Genomic DNA, 20,826 nt, shown 5'->3' on the forward strand with positions numbered 1-20,826 from the left:
AAAAAATATCTTTCTCCAGAGTACACATGTAACTGATCATGCCATAGTGGGCATCCGTGTCCTTCAGACACTGTGCGCCTGTATATAGGATGCATTGTGTCACAAGGGCCTGTAAAGACACAGATGCCAGCACTCCATCAGCTGTGGAAGAGCAACAGCAGACATCAGAGTGCTCATCTACCAGGTATGCAGTTACAGGCTTTCATAAACTGCATGTCAAGGATAGTGTCATTCCCACAATGTTCACAGGTCTTACCAAGCCAGCATATCAAACAGATATGGTTGGGTGCAGCCACAACCTGCTCTAGCTGCCTTGGCTAACTGTCAGCTATCATGTCCAGATGGTGAGGCCTTTGTTGAGGTTTCATGTTGATTATGAGTGCTTCTCAGGGAGGCTAAACAAGGATGCTGTTCTGACTGTGCGTAGGCAGGATAGCAAACCATATAGTATCATGCCTTCACTTGTATTAGAAAGTGACCTCGCAATTGTCAAGGTTACAGTATAGTTTCTAAGGACTCTAAGAGCATCCACATGTCTCCTAACCAAACCTTCCCCTAATTTAACGCATTGCACAGGTATGTTAGAAGCAATTAGCGTAGCTGGACAGGTCACAGGTAACCTTTGCCAACTATGGAGATGTGACGGTGCTCAGGGCTAGTCAGCTTGTGAAGCTGTATGTATGCACCTACAAATTATGCAGAGTTGTGTGTTTGAAGTGCTAGATTGTATCTGTTCCACTCCTTGTGCTATCTGTGGGCAGAGGACTCCTGGGGTGAGCAGCATGCAGAAAGGGCAGAGCCCTGGGTGAGTAATCCACTAACAGGTGGCTTAAGGTTAGAGACCCTTTCTGGTCCAGATGACAGCCCTGACTTGAGGCCCCTCAAGTCTCCTCGACGTCACGTTCCTTCGTCTGCCTCCATGGTCACCTCAGTCTCCAAGTGCCTAGGGTCAGCCGGTTGCATCTTCTGCTCCGCCTCACCACCCGACGGGAGAACCTACGGATCTACCTCCTAAGGTATACCATCCTCCCATCAGTCCAAGGGTTCACAAGCCTGAGCATAACAGTCTCTAATAGGAGGTGATTGCTTCAGCTTGAGTGTCCTAAAGGGCATATGGTTCCAAGAGTGCTCAGAGCTCACTTTAGTAGTGCACAGGCAACCTCTTGAGCAGAACATTAAACTGTTTCATCAGTGGAAAGCTGCAAGGTAGCAGTTTGCTTTGATGTCTGAGTTAGAGAAGCCACAGCCTTTGGGGCAGGGTTTTATAAGCAGGCTTGGCAGAATCCCACCCAGTTTGAGGGTTGCTTGGGTACATCCCTTATGTCTGGACTGGTCAGGTGGGATAAAAAGGAAGGAACATTTTGTCTTTTACCTTCAAATTTTCTTTCCTTGAATTCTGCTAGCCCAGTTCAGGAACTTAGTCTCAGGCCGATACAGTAAGGGCGCGTAAGAAAAAGTGCGGCAGTGCTGGGCGCCCGCTTGTTTGCCGCGTATACAGTTTGGATCACATACCGCTCGATACAGTATTTAAATTAGACGCAAATGCAAGCCGCGTCCAAAGCGCGTCCATGAAGCGGTAGGCGTGCGCAATCCAGTTTACTGTATAGAGCGCTATTCAGCGCCTATACAGTATCCTGGGTGCGCTGGTACCTGTCCTTTCAAATGTCATTTCAAATGACATTTGAAAGGACAGGTACCAGGAAGTGGATGGTTCTCCAACGCTCAGGCATTGGGGATTGCCAGTCCTCTCTCCCCCCCCTCCTGAAGCAAGGCGCAGGGCGAAAATAGAAATTGTAACAAAAGTAAACTTACTGCATGCTTCCAGCAGCCCCAGTCCTCTCTCCCCTCCTCCCGAGGCGCGCACCGCGGCTCCCCTGCCTCCTGGGGGCAGCCGGCGGCGAAAGCGGCTTCCAGCAGCTCCGCCGGCGAAGGTGCATGAACCCACGTCCAATATGGGCGCTCAAGGCAGCAAAGGCTCTTGCTGCCATCCCCAGACCGCCGTCATGTCCCTGGCCATGCCCCCAGTCACGGCGTGTGCTCATGCGCCTTCGCTGCCTTGAGCGCCCAAATTTCGCCACCGGCTGCCCCCCGGGAGGCAGGGGAGCCGCGGTGCGTGCCTTGGGAGGAGGGGAGAGAGACTGGGGCTGCTGGAAGCATATATTAAGTTTACTTTTGTAACAATTTCTATTTGCTTTAATAACATGTCGAGTCGATTTTCGCTCTGCGCCTTGCTTCGGGAGGGGGGGGGAGAGAGGACTGTCAATCCCCGATGCCCGAGCGTAGGAGAACCAGGCCACACTATGTTACTCGCTTGCTCCACCCACCCACTTATTTGACCGGAGCCTGCCTATTGCAGGGTTAGGGGTAGGGGCGGTAATTAGTGGGTTAAAGACGCAGCAAAAACAGTTGGTTAAAAAGGCGATAATCGGGCTGCACGTTACTGTATGGGAGGGATAGCTAATCCGATCGTTTACATATCATATACATTGCCGCGGGCGGAAAGGGAAACGCATCGATTTAAAGAAGCGGTAAGGATTGGTAAATACGGATAGTGAATCGTGGATTAGACTTATGCAGCCAAATTGTGGGTAGAAAGCGGGTTAGAAACAGGGTAACTGCGGCTGCGCTTTACTGTATCGGCCTGTAAGTTATCCCTCAGCCTGTTTTCTGCAGAGATGTTTAATTAGCTAAATAATTTTCAGTTTTGGTAAACGTTTAGGGGCATATCTTAAAACCTGCGCGCGGGTGTAGATTTGTTCGCGCAACCCGGCGCAAATCTATGTCCAATTTTATAACATGCGCGCGCAGCTGCACGCATGTTATAAAATCCAGGGTCGGCACGCGCAAGGGCTGCACAATTGTGCAACTTGTGCACACCGAGCCGCGCAGCCTTCCTCCATTCCCTCCGCCTCCCCCCACCTTCCCCTACCTAACCCGTCCCCTAGCCCTACCTAAACCCCCCCCCCTTACCTTTGTTCCAAAAGTTACGCCTGCCTGAGGCAGGCATAACTTGCACGCGCTGACTGGCTGCCGGCGTGCCATGCCCCGGCACAGGCCGCTGTGTCGGAGCACTCGGCCCCATCCCCGGACCGCCATCATGCCCCTGGCCATGCCCCCGGACCGTGGCCCCGCCCCCGGACCACCCCTTTTTCGAAACCCCAGGCCATACGCACGTCCCGGGGCTTGCGTGCCCCGCTGAGCCTATGCAAGATAGGTTCGGCGCGCGCAGGGGCAGCTTTTCGGGGGTTACATGCATATGTTACACGTGTAACCCTTTAAAAATCTGCCCCTAAGTGTTCTGGTTGTTTTACCCCACTTCTGTCGTAAGTAGTTGGTTAGTGAATATTAACGATTCCCCTGCTCGGCAGAGGAGTTGGAAAGTTTTCATTGCTGTGTTACAGATAGACTGAGTTGCAGCTGGTTATATGGATTCCTGTAGTGGAATTCAACAGCATAGTTATTCTCTGGCTCTGTCTGCTGGCAGGAGGGCATTACCAATTTGTTAGGACTGATCTGGTAGGACTCAAGGAAATAAACAGGCGAATTTTCAAAAGGATTTATGCATATAAATGTAACTATTATTGTAGCCTTTTTCAAAATCTATTCATGCTCATAATATGCACTTACACAAGAAAATCTATGGACAATTCAATGAATATACTGTAGCAATTTTCAAAAGCCTACTTACTCGAGTAAAGTGCATTTACTCGAGTAAAATCTACTTTTACATGTGTAAATGCTTTTTAAAATCAGGCCCAAAATTAGCACTTTAGAAACATAGGATACATATTCAGTCACTGTCCAGAGAGTAAAGTTAGCCGGATAAACGTATCTTGCTAATTTTGGAGGTATATTCAATAGTACAGCCGCACTATTGATTATAACCAGCTATCTTAAAGTTAACCAGATATCTTTATCTGGCTAACTTTAGGACAGCTCTTTAGTGCGACTAGACTTAACCAGATAAGTTATCTGGCTAACTCTCATTATCGGAGTTAGCTGGATCACTTATCCGGCTAATGTAACTCCTCCCCCAAAAGACCTGGAACACTCCTAAGTTATTTAGCTACATTTTAGCCAGATAAGATATGTAGCTAAAATTTAGTCAGATAAGTTCCCAAATGTTTATGTAACCAGATAACAGTGTTTTGAGGCTCAATGGCCATAAATGTGGTTTTAATAGTTTTAGGAAAGAAACCTACATTTTATATGACTAGTATTTTATGGTGATGTGTTGCCAGAAAATGAAAATACAACAGATAATCGGATGATATGTTGCTGGGAGATGTGCCACCATTCAGCTGACTGCCCGAAGAGGAGTGAGAAATACGAAAAACAGAAAGAGATAAAGTCTGTAGGTGAGTGACTAATGCAGGAAGAACTCAAATATGTTGGATTATGTTAATCAAGAAGTAGGTGCTTATTATAAACCATACCTACCAACTCATACTCTTTTTCTCTGTCCATCATTTGTCTGCACTGTGTAGTATAAGTACTCTGCGTATGATACATGATGGTTTGCAAAATAAATAGAAGGAATTCTGAGAGTGACACCTTTGTTTCAAGGCTGGTGGGTCATTTTTCTTCACCATATCACTTGTTTTCTTGTACTTCAATAAAAATCAGTATAATTGATGCCAAAAATATTGTACGTATACTGTATACTTCTGGGAGAATCCTGTGTAAAAAAACAAATCTGCAAACTTCTGTGTACTTTGGATTTGTCAAAATAATACTATAAATCACAGTCTTTCAGTAATTAATTTTTACTTCAATAGTGTAAAAGTTATTATTCAGCTGCAAAATTTAATATTTTTATGCAGACTTACCCCAGGACTACTGTAAGAGTACATCATAAGGTTGTCTCTTCCATGTTCACTCCCTACTCCCCGGCCTGTTTGCTGTCTGCTCTTTTGCTCTCTTTTTCTCTCAGGCCTGACCTCCTCCATAGCGCCTCATTTCCTAGGCCCGACTACTTCTGCATCTTCTCTCCCCATCCTTCTTACCTAGCCTGAGCTCACTGCTCTGTCACCTTTTTCCCTACCCCAAGTCTGACCTCATTACTTTCTCCTCAGCTCAACCTGATCAGCTTCTTCTTTTGCAGGTAAGGGTGGCAGGCCAAGGCTGCACTGATTTCCTGTCCGGCCCATATGGGCTGATATAGATGACGCTATGCTTCGTCTTTCTTGTAGTTTACATGACCCAGTGTAGATGATGCCACTGACACCTCTTTGTAAAAGCCCTCTAGCATGGTCTTTGGCACCTGTGAGAATTCTGGCATAGTCTCTGGCATTGGTCCCTTGTCTGCTTACTGCTTGGCTTAGCCTCTCTTCAATTTGTGCTTTTATAGGCTCAGCTCCCTGAGCTTCCTGTGGCTCACCCTGATGATGTCATCACTCTTCCTGTATATGTTTGTTCATTCTGATAGGAGATGCCTCAGCAACAATCCTATTTCCCGTGTGTCCTGAGTCCTTGTCTGTTCACCAGATCTCATCTTATCTACGGCCTGCTTCAACCTCAGCCTGCTACCGAATCTCACCTTGCCTGCCACCTGCCTCGACCCCTGCCTGTTTTTCGGACTTCACCCCCTTTGGCCTGATCATGGTCTGTCACCTGTCAGTTGACTGGTGCTTCTCTTTCCATCACTGGCCTTAAGGTTTCACATGTCCATCTGCAACCAGTCTGAAAAGGCTCATGTAGCACTGGAGAGCTCCTCCCATCACAGCTAGGGCTGCCCCCATCACAACTTGCTCAGGCCATGTACCATTTCTGCACTTCCTACGGAACCTCACTCAAGCAGTCCAGTAGCAACAAAATAATCAAGCTCTGGTCTTGCAGTCATTACAGGATCTCTTTTCTCATCTCCATCAACTGCATTCTTGTTACCTTTACAGCCCCAGGCCATCGCCACTGTGTCCTGGGTCATACCTAACTTACACCTGCCTATGCCTTCTTTGTATGACAGTGACCCTCAGGCTTGCAGGGGTTTCATCAACCAATGCCTAATCCACTTGAACTGCAGCCGACCAGTTTTGTTTCTGAGAGAGAAAAGGTGGCACTTGTGATTTCATTGCTGTCTGGTCGAGCCTTGGTGTGGGCATTTCCATTGTGGGAAAGGCACAATCCCAGTTTCTCCACACTTAAAGAATTCCTAGCTACCTTTCGGAGAGTCTTTGATGAATCTGCTCAGGTCTCATCCACTGCTGTGGAACTATTCCTTTTTTGGCAGGGTTCTGAGACCAAAGGGCAGTATGTCTTGCAGTTTTGGATGCTGGCAGCTGAACTCACTTGGCATGAGGAAGCACAGATAGCAATTTTTCTACAGAATCTGGCAGATTGAATAAAGAGCAAATTGGCTGCTTATGATCTGCCTGCCACCTTAAATACCGTATTTTTTGCTCCATAAGACGCACCTGACCATAAGACGCACCTAGGATTCAGAGGGGGGAAATTAAAAAAAAAAAATTTTGTGCTAAACCGGCTCTGTTCCTGGGCGTCTGTGTGTCTTATGGAGCAAATTAGGGGAGTGCATAGCTTTTTTTTTTCTCCCCATTTTGTTTTGTTTTCGGGTCTGGGGAGGGCCATTTCGGTCCACTCCCCAGATCAGAAAACTTTTCTTTTTCTAGGACCCCCCCCCCATCCCAACCCTTTAAATTAATTAACAACCACCACCCTCCTGACCCACCTCCAAGACCTGCCAAATTAATTTACTACAACCCCCCACCCTCTTCACCCCCCCCAAGACCTGCCAAAAGCCCCTGGTGGTCCAGCGGGGGTCCAGGAGCGGTCCGGGAGTGATCTCCTGGGCTTGGGCTGTCGGCTGCCAGTAAACAAAATGGCGCCTACGGCCCTTTGCCCTCACTATGTCACTGAGGCCGACCAATGGCAGCGGTTGGGCCGTCGGCTGCCAGTAAACAAAATGGCGCCGACGGCCCTTTGCCCTCACTATGTCACTGAGGCCGACCAATGGCAGTGGTCGGCCCTAGTGACATAGTAAGGGCAAAGGGCCGTCGGCGCCATTTTGATTACTGGCAGCTGACGGCCCTTTGCCCTTACTATGTCACAGGGGCTACCGTAGCCATTGGTCAGCCCCAGTGACATAGTAAGGGCAAAGGGCCGTCGGCGCCATTTTGATTACTGGCAGCTGACAGCCCAAGCCCAGGAGATCACTCCCGGACCGTTCCTGGACCCCCCGCTGGACCACCAGGGACTTTTGGCAGGTCTTGGGGGGGTCAGGAGGGTGGGGGGTTGTAGTAAATTAAGTTGGCAGGTCTTGGGGAGTCAGGAGGGTGGGGGGGTTGTTAGATTTTTAGGGGGAAAAAAAGTGCGTCTTATGGAGCGAAAAATACGGTAATCTCATATCACTATGCACCAGCATTGACATCCGCTTCCAGGAATGATTCCATGAATGTGAGACATTAAGATTCCAATTTCGCCTGGCTCCTAGGTTTCAAAGGCCAATCTGCTGCCTGGCCAATCCCCATCACTGCCCACTGAGGAGGTGTCCATGCAGCTTGGACACTAGATTATCTGAGGAGGAAAAATGCTGATGGAAGATTCAAAACCTTTGTTTTTATTGTGCTGGTAAAGGTCTGCCTCAACCCTTGCCTGTTCTTTGGATTTCTCCCCTTTGGTCTGGTTGTGGCCTGTCACCTGTCAGCTGATCACTGTTCGTAGACTGGACCTTTTCTTTCTGGCACTGTCCTTAAGGTTTCACATGTCCACCTCCAACCAGGCTGAAAGAGCTCCTGGAGCGGCCAGAGGGCCGTCCCTGTCACACTCCTTCTCCTTTTTCCAGTCTGCATGGGCACCACCATTGTGCAGGTTGATGTAGATTACACTGACAATGCATTCTCTTCTGTTTGGCCTATGTGGGCTGATAATTCAGCCAAGGTCGGTCACTGGTCTGCAGTGCCAAAATTCTGCAGTCTTTAAATGCTGTACAAGTGATGAATTCTGTGCGACTATATAACATTTTGCCCTTCTTTGAAAATTACACCACTCTTACCAACAAATAAGTATTTTAATTCCGAACTGAAAATATTTTAAGTTACAAGATTAATATATACAAATGTGATCTGGCTGAATCTGCCTGAAGTTTCTCGATAAAGAATGTATATAACATTTTACAACAGGAAGTAATGTCTGCTCTTGCTTCTCTTATTTGCATTGTTTTTAGAACCGTTTGCTACTAAAATAAGAGTGAATTAAAATTTTGGGCTTTGAGATAGAGAATGTTTCTTATAAATTTTCTCTCTTTGTAGTCGATATTTTGTTTACACTAACATATCCTGGGGTTTCCATGGATGAAGTGGTTAATGAGATGAGCAAATTAAGTAAAGTTTCTGGGTTTAAAATAAACTGGGATAAATCCAAAATATTAAACATATCGGTGTCAAAGGACACAAAAAATAACTTGAGGCCGTATTACCTCTTTCACTGGGCCCCCCATAAAGTTAAATATTTAGGAATATATACGGATAAAGAATTAGAGGATCTATATTCCCTTAATTACCCACCCCTGATGAATAACATTCTGAAAGATTTAGAAAAGTGGGACTTACAGTTATTAAAATGAATATAGTCCCATAAATGGGCTATTTATTTCAAACATTACTGATTGGTGTGCCAAAGAATATGTTTAAGTTATGGCAAAGAAGACTATTTGATTATATTTGGAGGCGAAGGTCCCAAGGATAAAGTGAAGCGTTATGTACCTGACTAAATTGAAAGATGGTCTTCGTGTACCTAATATCACTTGGTACTATGTGGCTTCTCAAATACAAGCTCTTGTAGGTTGGTATGGGAAGAAGGAAGTGAAGCAGTGGGTACAAATAGAACAACACGGGATAGGAGAAATGCCTTTGGGGCGGATTTTCAGAGCCCTGCTCGCCTAAATCCGCCCAAAACCGGGCGGATTTAGGCGAGCAGGGCCCTGCGCGCCGGTGAGCCTATTTTACATAGGCCTACCGGCGCGCGCAGAGCCCCGGGACTCGCGTAAGTCCCGGGGTTCTCCGAGGGGGGCGTGTCGGGGGCGGGCCCGGTCGTCGCGGCGTTTCGGGGGCGTGTCGGCAGCGTTTTGGGGGTGGGTACGGGGGAGTGGCTACGGCCTGGGGTGGTCCGGGGGCGTGGCCGCGCCCTCTGTACCCGCCCCCAGGTCGCGGCCCTGCGCGCAAGAGGCCCGCTGGCGCGCGGGGATTTACGTCTCCCTCCGGGAGGCGTAAATCCCCGGAGAAAGGTAAGGGGGGGGTGTAGACAGGGCCGGGCAGGTGGGTTAGGTAGAGGAAGGGAGGGGAAGGTGAGGGGAGGGCGTTAGAGGATTCCCTCCGAGGCCGCTCCGATTTCGGAGCGGCCTTGGAGGGAACGGGGGTAGGCAGCGCGGCTCGGCGCGCACCGGCTATACAGAATTCATAGCCTTGCACGCGCCGATCCAGGATTTTAGTGGATACGCGCGGCTCCGCGCGTATCTACTAAAATCCAGCGTACTTTTGCTGGCGCCTGATGCGCCAGCAAAAGTACGCCTATTCGCGTTTTTTGAAAATCTACCCCTTTGTGAGCAATGACATGGCAACTCTTCCTTGGATTACCATATACAACACTAAGATCACTACAAATCTTACAGAACTCTGCAGCCAGAATACTAACTGGAAAAAGCAGAAGAGATCACATTACTCAAACACTCAATATTATTGAACAAACAGTGCAATTTAAAACACTATGCACAATCCACAAACTAATCTATGAGGAAAATACTGACTGGCTAAACACTGCACTACGACTACATATCCCCCAGAGAAATCTAAGATCAGCCAATAAAGCTCTACTAACCATCCCCTCTGTAAAGACAGCAAAACTGATGCAAGTAAGAGAGAGAGCACTATCCCTTGCCGGTCCAATATTATGGAACACAATACCACTTGAAATAAGACTATTGAAAGATCTAAAACTCTTTTAAAAACATGGCTCTTCAAAAAAGCTTTTCACAATGAGAGTGGGGGAGTAAGGAATACTAGCAGACAAGAAAGAGAACTCCGACACACTGTTAAAAGTCAACAAATAGCAGTTATCCCTCCTTATTATTTTTTCTCATACCTAAAGATTAATTTAACAGTACAGTATTCTCATATATGGATATCCTATTATTCATATAAATGGAATTTCCAATCCACAATCCAAATAGCGTATATTATTTGAATCATGTAACCGAAACTTTATTGGCACCTACTAGCTAATTTATAATCCTAATCAGACTTATTTATGTGCCTATCTGTAAACCGTTGTGATGGTATACTACTAAACGGCGGTATAGAAACGTTTTTAAATAAATAAATAAACTCAAACATGCATGGCGCATGATTAAGAACATGGCTCCGAGTTCTTCCAATACTTTGGTGTCTGGAGGAGATGGCGGACTAATTTTAGTGGTGGTAGGGAGTATTTTACTCCACTGATTTATTTCATAATAAAATATTTATTCCGTGTCTCTCTTCAGGTTCTTTTAAGGCTTGGAAGGACTGCAGAATAACACAGATGGAACATTTATGGAAAGCGGGGAAATGGCAAAAATTTGAATGTTTGAATGAAAAGCATAATTTCCCCAGAGAAGAATATCTAGCCTACTTACAGTTTAGTCATTATTTGAGGTCTACCAAAGCCAATGTTAATTTAGGGAAGGGGAAATCTTTTATAAGAATACCTTTGCCAGAATGTAGAGAAGGATAAGAAGTAATTTCTAAATTATATGGTGTTTTAAATCAGAATAATACAAAACCATCGCATTTAGTGGCTTGGGAAAAGGGTTTGGGAGAAGTTCTTTCTTATGAGTGGGCCTCATCATACTTAAATGTGAGTAAAACCTCCATTTCTAAGCTATTGATGGAAAATAGTTATAAAGTTCTTTTCCGATGGTACATTACGCCAACAAGGTTACATAGATTCTATCCTATGGTTCAGGATGAATGTGGAAGAGATGTTCACAGAAAGCAAAATTCTTCCATATTTGGTGGGATTGCATTAAGATAGCTAAATTTTGTAAAGATATTGCTTTGTTGTGTACCGATATAGTGGGAATAATAGTATCTGTAAATCCAAAATGGGTCCTGCTGGGGATTTCCGATGAAAAGTATAACAAATACACTCAGTTGTTATTAAAACAAATCTTTTTAGCAGCAGTGTGAAGTTGCATGTTGCTGGAGACAGTTAAGTGTCCCTTCTAGATCATCTGTAGTGCAGAGGTTAATTCAGGTTCATAAGATGAACAAAGTGATTGTATTTAAAAGACAGAAGAGTCACATTTGAACTAATTTGAGGAAAATTTGACTAATTGAAAACTAAGTTGAATACTGATTTGAAACAGTCATGTCCTACTATTGTGGTTATTATTAGTAGTAGTTCTATTATTATTACAATTCACAATATCATTGTTGCTACTATACTTGAATGTGATGTCTGAATTTATAGTTCTCATAGCATACAAAATATATATGGATGCTTGTTTGGGGTGGGACGGGGTAGGGTTCTTTGTATAATGCTGTTTTTGGATGAGAAGTGTTATTATTACTTGTAAAGCTGAAATCTAATGTATCAAGTATGGTTAATCTTTAAAACTGTGATTTATGGTTAAGTATATGTTGTTGTATGATACAATAAAAAAATTGTTGATGGAAAAAAAAATAGGAAATAATGGTGGAGTACCTTGATCTCACCTGAACCCTGATAAGACTGTGGCTGAAGCAGCATAATAATCACTGGCCCACTGTAAGTCATACATATAGGATAACTTTAAAATATATGTATGTGTTTCCTTATATGGGAGTAGGAGGGCGCATGAGCACAAGTTCATGTATTTTATATCTTGTGCACAAATGTGTGTGCATGATATAAAATATACATAAATCTACCCTCTAGCATTCATGCGTATTTAAAAAATGAGGGCAAGAAGGTCTGATAATGGAGGATAATGGTGATAGAACTTGAGTGATAAAATTGTATATGGAAGGGTGATGAAGATGTTTTAACATTGTATGTTTTATGTCTTAATTGTGTATGTTAATTTGTAAGCCACCTTGGTGGCCTAGGCCAATTCGAATGGTATAGAAATGTTTTAAATATATACATTTTCAGTATAGCTGGATACAGTTTGACTTACCTGGCTAAGGGGCTCATTTTCTGAGGCTTATCGCATGCGAAAAGTCCCTTTTCCAGTGCGATAGCTTGCTAGGGGCGGAGTTGGGGCGGATTCAGGGCGGCGAGGGGAGGAGTCCTGGTGGACTCCGCTATGTCTTCGCTGGCAGCGATAAGGTAAGACATGTTATCGTTGCCAGTAGCGCGCCCAATAGCGCCACCTTTCTCGGTTGCGCTATTGGGTGCAAAAGTCGGCAGCAATAAAACCGCAGTGGTGCGATGGCTGCCGGCTTTCGCAGGCCCGACCCCATTTTTGCTGAATTCACCATTCTGGGGTAGAATGGTGAATCCAGGCCTAAGTTTTTTTTTTTAAGACTTAAGTAAATAAAAGCACTACTTAACTGGATAACTAAGGCCTGGATTCACTATTCTTGCAGAGAATAGTGAATTGCGTGGTACCAGGGGGCGGAGGGACGAAGCGGGGGGCGGGCCTGCGAAAGCCGGCAGCCATCGCACCACTGCGGTGCGCTGGCTGCCGGCTTTCGGACCAAATAACTACACCATAAAAGGTGTAGTTATTCGGCGCGAAACTGGCAGCAATAAGGGTCCTTACCTTTCGCTGCCAGTGATGTCTCCACAGCATTGGCCCCGGTGCCACCCCGACTCCTCCTCTTCCGGGGCGGACTCCGCCCCGACTCTGCCCCGATCACTCCCTTTTCGCGTGCGAAAGCTATCGAAAATGACCCCCTAAGAGAGCCAAATAAGTAGCATTTGAAGATCTATCTGGCTATCTAACTGAGGGCCTGATTTACTTAGGAATAACAAAGTGGTGGATGCCACAAGAAGTCTTTCTCAAATATTTATTGATGGAGACGTAAAATATCATATGCAAGTGCCCGACTCTGGCCGAGTTTCGCCACCAATGGTGGCTGCCTCAGGGGCTTATATATCAGAGAATCATTGGGATGATGGTCAGAATAAATTCCAACGTGCACATATGTATCTTATTTTGACAACAGCACACTCCGTCTCCGCTCGCAAATAATTCAAAGGCAGAGACGGAGTGTGCTGTTGTCCAAATAAGATACATATGTGCACGTTGGAATTTATTCTGACCATCATCCCAATGTATATTCCAGCTGTATATATTCCATATATATATATTTCCATGTATATTTCCGCTGATTATAATCCATGTTTTCTGTATTATTAATTTATTGTTTTATGTTAATTTATAGTTTGTAATTTTGTTAACTTATTGTTCAATTACTTAATTCTGTCCTATCTTCCGACATCCATGTTTTTACTCTCCCTGTTTTAATGTAACTTCTCTTTTCCACTTATACGTTAATTGATTTTTCCCCTTGTTCTAATGTAAACCGGTACGATAAGACCTGGTCTTGAGTGTCGGTATAGTAAAAGAAGTTAAATAAAATAAATAAAATAAATCCACCACTTTGTTATTCCTTACGGCTTCACTGGATCGCCTACCCTGTTGCTTCTTGGGTCCATCCCTGATTTACTTAGGGGCAGATTTTCAAAGGTTATGCGCGTAACCCAAGAAAATCTGCCCCTGCGCGCGCCGAGCCTATTTTGCATAGGCTTGGCGGCGCACGCAAGCCCTGGGCCGTGCTTATGTCCCGGGGCTAGCAAAAAGGGGCGATCCGGGGGCGTGGGTTTGGGGGCGTGGCCAGGGCGCAGCAGCGGTTCAGGGGCGTGGCGACGGTCTGGGGGCAGGGTTGAGTGCTCCGGCACAGCGGCCTGTGCTGGGGCATGGCACGCCGGCAGCCCGTCGGCGCGCGCAAGTTATGCCTGCCTTGGGCAGGTGTAACTTTTGCAGCAAAGTTAGGGATGAGATTTAGTTATGGATGGGGGAAGGGTTAGATAGGGGAAGGGAGGGGAAGGTGGGGGGGGGGGCCCGGAAAAAAAGTTCCTCCAAGGCCGCTCCGATTTTGGAACGGCCCTTGGAGGGAACAGGGAAAGCCATCGGGGCCTCCCCTCGGGCTCGGCGCGCGCAAGGTGCACATGTGTGCACCCCCTTGCGAGCGCCGAGCCTGGATGTTATAACATGCGTGCAGCAGCGCGCGCATGTTATAAAATCAGGCATAGATTTGTTCACGCCGGGTTGTGCGAACAAATCTATGCCCGCGTGTAGATTTTAAGATCTGGCCCTAAGCATTTTTCCCATTGACAGAATTGGAGTAAATCCTTAGTAAATCAGGCCCTTAGCCAGTTAAGTAGCATTTTTTAAGACTTATCCAGATACGTGACACGCTTCTACATGTATTTGTACTTCAAATTTTAAACATTTACACGTGGAAATTTCACATGCTTATTTTTCTTAGCACTTGGTTTTTACATACGCAAGTCTGGCAATTTTTAAACATGTGCACATGAAAGAAATTACCAGTTTTATTTATTTATTTATTTATTTATTTATTTATTTATTTATTTAAAATCTTTTCTATACCGTCGTTAAGCGGGTGCCATCACAACGGTTCACAATAAGGCACAAAAACTATGTTGTATAAAGTGTCTGGAATTCTAACTCTTAAACAGGTGCCATCAAAAATACTGTAACATTATATCATAATAAGTACTATTTGGTGAGGGTTATAAGTTATGTCTAGATTTTCTAACTCTGCTAAAAGTTTGGTGTTGCTTAACTTTAGTTCTTTGAAGTTTAAGATAAAGGTGGAGATTAGAATATAGGAGAGAAGACACACTTTAAGAAGGAAGGAGTGTGTTTGTGTGGGCGTTTGCTTGACCGCAACTAACAGTTCTCTGGGTTCTACTCTTGATTCTCTTTGTGGTATGCTTGCTTAAATAGCCATGTTTTTAAATTTTTTCTGAATGTTTTGATGTCTCTTTCCAATCTGATTCCTACCGGCATGGTGTTCCATATTATCGGTCCTGCTAGGGATAGGGCCCTGTTCCTTACTTGTGTTAATCTGGCTGTTTTGACTGACGGTATAGTTAGCAGTGCTTTGTTTGCTGACCTTAGGTTTCTGTGTGGGGTATGTAAGCGGAGGGCTGTGTTCAGCCACTCTGCTTTTTCGTCGTGTATCAGTTTATGAATGGTGCATAAAGTTTTGTATTGTATTCTTTGTTCAGTGGGTAACCAGTGTAATTCTATTAATGTTTCAGTGATATGTTCTCTTTTACTTTTCCCAGTTAGAATTCTAGCCGCTGAGTTTTGTAAAATCTGTAATGGTCTTATTGTGGTATATGGCAGTCCCAGTAGGAGGGCATTGCAATAGTCGGTACTAGAAAAGATTAAGGCTTGTAAGACTGATCGGAAGTTGGTGGGCGTTAGTAGTGGTTTTAATCTTCTGAGAGTCATAAGTTTGTTGTATCCTTCTTTTACTTTTTGAGATATATGTTGTTTCATACTTAGTTCTGGGTCAATTATCACTCCCAGGTTTCTTACTTTCTCAGCTAGATGTATTTTTTGGTTGTTGAGTGTAATTGGGTTCTGGATGATAGTTATGTTTTTTCGTTCTAGGTGTAAGAAATCTGTTTTATCTATATTGATTACTAGTTCCATTTGGTTTAGAAGTTGTTTTATTATATCTAGGTACATGTTTGCTATGTTTAGTGTTTTTTCAATTGTGTCGTCAATTGGGAGTATTAACTGAATATCATCGGCGTAGATGTAGTGCAAAATTCCTAAACCTGCTAGTAGGTGACATAACGGTAGCATGTATATGTTGAACAATGTGGCGGATAGGGCAGATCCCTGTGGAACTCCTGTTTGAAGGTTTATTTTTTCTGACATTACTTCTTTGATTTGTACTTGGAAGTATCTGTTATGTAGGTATGATTTAAACCATCTGATTGTCAAGTTGCTTAGTCCTATTTCTTCTAATCTATTTATCAATATGTCATGGTTAACTGTATCGAATGCCGCTGACAGATCAAGCATTACTAAAATGTACTGTTTACCGCTGTCGAATCCTCTCATGATGTTGTCTGTTAGTGCAAGTAGTAGTGTTTCAGTGCTGAAGTTTTTGCGGAAGCCATGTTGTGATGGGTATAGTATATTGTTGTTCTCTAAGTGTTCTGTTAATTGTTTTTGTATGGCTTTTTCTATTAACTTTGCAATTAGTGGCAGGTTTGATACTGGTCTATAATTGCTCATGACTAGATGGTCGCTGTTTTTTTTCTTTAGAATTGGTTTTACTATTGCTCCTTTTAGTGAGTCTGGCATGTTTCCTTCTTTTAGTGACAGGTTAATGATTTTTGTTAGAGTTGGAGAGACTACATTGGCTACTTTTTTTAAATCTGTGGTTGGAATTGTGTCTAATGCATGTGGGGCTGGGTTTAGTTTTTTTAGCATTGATTCAACTTCAATTTCGGATATTTCGTCGAATTCTTCCCAATGTTTAACATCTCTTTTTTGCATGTTAATTTTCTGCTTATTTTTCTAGGGATTTTTGCTTTTAGATTCGTGATTTTGTCGTTAAAGAAGGTAGCTATTTCATTGCATTTGGTTATTGGTAGTTTCTGTGAATTGTCATTTTTGTCAGTTGTGAGATTTTTTACTATTTTACCAATTTAACCACCAGTTTGCCCACTCCATCTCTAGGTCATTAAGATCCTCCTGGTTCTTCAGCCTGAACTTCCCCCATTTTACTCACATACCTCATAATAAAGACTTTTATTCTCATGTATGCCAAATAGCAGAGGTAAAAATATGCACATCATTTTCAGAGGTTATAAAATAGCAACTTATACAGGTAAATGTTGCCCCTCCTCCCCGGAATATCCCTGGTCCACCCCTTTTTTGCACATTTACCTTTACTTGTGCCCCTGCATAACCATGTGTGTGTGAGACCCCTTTTTTAAAATAAGGATTGTGCATATGGCCTTTTTTGCAGGTGTAAACCTTTGAAAATTCACCTTTTAGTGAGTAGTAAAGTTCAACCAGTACAATAAAATATAGATTTATTGCATTCTATACTCTATCATTAGATTTGTATATGGAGGTAGAGAGAAATATAGAGAACTTGGGCACTTGCAACACATTTTTTAAGCTAGGTAGAGCAAAAATTTATTTTTTCTTATAACCTTTGTTTGTGCTCTTGTTTTGCCTGATTTGTTGTTGCATTTTTGCTTTTTCTTGTCATATTTAAGATGTTTTAGTTTTCTCTTTTATTTGCTTCTTTTACCTTGTTTAGAATTTTTTTATTTTGTTTGTTAGTTTATTTTTGTTGATTTTTTTATTTCTTTGTTTTTTAATTTTTTCCCCTTCATTTTAGCCTATTCAGTGCTGGTGGTAGATCTAATCAGACATGAGCTAATTGCAGCAGTAGCAGTTAATCTTGGCCAGAGCCTAACCACAGTAGTTGTCTCTTCCTCCAGCTCAGTTCTGCTGTAGGGGAGGCAGCTCCTCCTAGCCATCAACAGGTACCAGGTGCCAATTTTTAGGAATCCTGATGCTTGGGACAAGTATTCTTTTTCTGAATAAAATGGGAAAACCTAGGAAATAATTTGAAATCCCGGAGGTCCATATTCAGAAGAATTTAGATGGTAACTCGGGTTATCCAGGTAAATGAATATTTGGGCAATTATCTGGCTAAATTCTAGCAGAAAACCTTATCTGGCTACAGTTTGGCCGGATAAGTTAGGGACGTTCTAGAGGTGTAACTGGGAGAAACTGTCTTTTTTTGGGGTCCTCATTCAAATAGTATAGATGTATGTTTTTCATGGGCTTGCTTTGTGAATCTTTAGATGTTTTTTGTGGTTTGAAACATATGATTGAATTTGATTTTTTGTATTTAGTTATCTTTATTATTTACTTATGTTTTGATATTTGAATACAAGTTTTTGATATTTTTGTATAATGAATGGCTTTATTTATGTTTTGTGAATTCCTCACTAAGGGGGTCATTTTTCAAGGAGTTACGGCAGGAGATAATTCTGCAAATCACTCTAACAGCCGTTAACACGATTTGCGAATGCAAAGTTTTAATTTTGTATTCAGGGGGCGGAGTATATGTAAAGTGTTATCATGTGTGGCGAAACAGCTGCAGTGTTAGCATGGCCAATAGCTTCAACCCTTTCATTCGCGGTACATTGTGCGCTAGAGGCTGGTAAAGGTTTATCACGGTTCACAACAGCCTGTTTGAGAGAGAGAGAGAGAGAGAGAGAGAGAGAGAGAGAGAGAGAGAGAGAGAGAGAGAGAGAGAGAGAGAGAGAGAGAGAGACCTGCTATAATGTCTACTCCCTAGACAGGTATTTGTATCCCTATGGGAGGCCCACCTAGTAACTCGAGGTGGGGATTAGGTATGCGTGTAGGGGTTGGGGCCACTTTCACATTCAACATGAGACGTACGAACAGAACAGTGGTCTCTTGTGAAGATTTGATGGCCTTCAGAGTAAGGAAACTCACTCCAAGATGAGATTTGGGCAATGTTCTCTCAAACTAGCTTGATGGACACTCTACCTGGGCAACAACAAGCTAGGTGGAGAGAACATTGCCCAAATCTCATCTTGGAGTGAGTTTCCTTACTCCGAAGGCCATCAAATCTTCACAAGAGACCACTGTTCTGTTCGTACGTCTCATGTTGAATGTGAAAGTGGCCCCAACCCCTACACTCATACCTAATCCCTACCTCGAGTTACTAGGTGGGCCTCCCATAGGGATACAAATACCTGTCTAGGGAGTAGACATTATAGTAACTCTCTCTCTCTCACTCACTCACTCACTCATACTGAAACAGGCTGTCGTGAACCGCAATAAACCTTTCATGAAACAGCTGTTCTTTGGTTGTTTTATCGTGCACCGCAAAGATGGATTCGCGAATACATTTGCGCAAATCGCGAAAACATCGCGGCACGCGAAGTTTCCCCGCTGCACGAAAAAAGCCTCATTTGCATGGGAAACGCCCCTTAATGCGTTACCAATGTGATATTGGAAAATGAGGCCCTAATTAATACACACATCTAGCTTTAAACATTCACCTTTCCATCCATCGGGGAACTAGGCAGGGGTGCCCTCTATCTCCATTGCTGTTCTTACTACAACTTGAGCCTCTTCTTTTGGCTATCCAGGGGACCCGTCAGGTTAAGGGGGTTCATTTTCAAACACAGACTTTCAAATATGCAGCTTTCGCCGATGATGTATTGGTCTTCTTAACTAATCTCAAGTCCTCCTTGCCAAATTTGTTGTCCCTTTTCAATGAGTTCAGCTCTTTCTCGGGTTTTTGTTTAAACCCGGAAAAGTCTGAAGCACTGGCATACCCAGATGCGCTGGGTGATAGATGGGAAGGTCCCTTTCCACTGCTTTGGGCCCAGGGGCACATATGGTACTTAGGTGTTTATCTGTCTACTGAGCTTTCCCAGTTATATGAATTGAATGTGCCTCCCTTGGTGGCCTCCACTCTAGACCGGATGCGCAAATGGCAGTCTCTCCCGTTATCTCTAGGGGGTCGCATACATCTATTTAAGATGATTATTTTACCCCAATGGCTGTATGTCTTTCAGAACCTGGTGCTTCACCTCAAGGTTAAAGATTTATTTATTTATTTATTTATTAACTTTTATTTACCGACATTCGTGAAACACATCATGCCGGTTTACAAAAAACTCAAAGGAGGAAAGTTACAATATAACAATAAAACAGTAAAACAGATAAATAAATAAAACAATAGAACAATAGAGCAATAATACAGGGGAGGGGAGTGGGGAGGGAGGTTACAGGAAGGGTGGGAGAGGGGGGGCTAAGGGGATGGGCAAAGGCTGGACTGATAGGAGTGAAAGAACACAAATAGAGGCAACTATATACAGTTGATGATATGTACAGTATTCACTTAAATATGAAATGAGAAGGGGGTTAGGAGGATTTAAAGGGCGGCATAGAGGGAAGCAGGGGTTAAAAGGGTTAGCAAAAGGAGGGTAGTGGAGGGGCAGGGTGAGTAGGGCGGGGAGGGGGTACATAGGTTTAAATATATAGGGATCTCTTAACTACGTAGAGATACGGAGGGTTGAAAGTCGGTAATCACTGGGGATCATGAGGAAATATGTTTTTAGAGGGTACAAAGGGAGGAGCGGGGAGGGGGAATGCTGTTGGTGGAGAGTCGGCCAGGTGACAAGGAATCGGGGGAGAGGCTGAGGGGGAGGAGAAGAGGGAAAGGTCGGGCGAAGGGGTAGGGTGAAAGGTAGGAGGCCGAGTAGGGAGGAGCTGAGGGGGGGGGGGCAGGGGGTATAAGGTCGAACAGGGGGAGCTGAGGGGGGAGAAGTTAGGTTTGGTTTGTGTCGGGGTATGCCTGTCGGAAGAGCCATGTCTTGACTCCTTTCTTGAAGTTGTGAAAAGATGTCTCTTGGCGTAAGAGGGTGGGGAGGGAGTTCCAGAGGGTGGGACCAGCAACGGAGAAAGCTCTCCCTCTGGTGTGAGTTGAGTGCGCTGCTTTGAGGGGTGGGATGTGGAGAGTGCCTGTATGGGTTGTTCTTGTAGGGCGGTCGGAGGAGCGGTAACGAGGCATTTCATCGAGCCAGGTGTGATTGTGTTTATGTAGGGAGTTGTGGAGAATGGTGAGTGTTTTGTATTGAGAGCGGTAGGATATTGGCAACCAATGAAGGTCCTTTAGTATGGGGGTGATGTGATCCCTTTTGCGTGTACCGGTTATGATTCTAGCCATGGAGTTTTGTAGAATCTGGAGGGGTTTGATGGTGGATGCAGGAAGTCCTAGTAGCAGGGAG

At 44.1% G+C, this 20,826-nt stretch overlaps 1 protein-coding gene across 2 annotated transcripts in view; it reads left to right on the forward strand.

The window, feature by feature from the left end:
- Positions 1 to 20,826, forward strand: part of LOC115087277 (clusterin-like) — an 812,938-nt gene that overhangs the window by 289,735 nt on the left and 502,377 nt on the right. For both annotated transcript variants that reach the window (XM_029594258.1, XM_029594259.1), the window contains exon 3: positions 4,242 to 4,358. In XM_029594258.1, coding sequence (XP_029450118.1) covers positions 4,242 to 4,358 — 117 coding nt within the window. The remainder of the gene's footprint in view (positions 1 to 4,241; positions 4,359 to 20,826) is intronic.

Source organism: Rhinatrema bivittatum, chromosome 3 (genome assembly GCF_901001135.1).
Source record: "Rhinatrema bivittatum chromosome 3, aRhiBiv1.1, whole genome shotgun sequence".
Classification (NCBI taxonomy): domain Eukaryota; kingdom Metazoa; phylum Chordata; class Amphibia; order Gymnophiona; family Rhinatrematidae; genus Rhinatrema; species Rhinatrema bivittatum.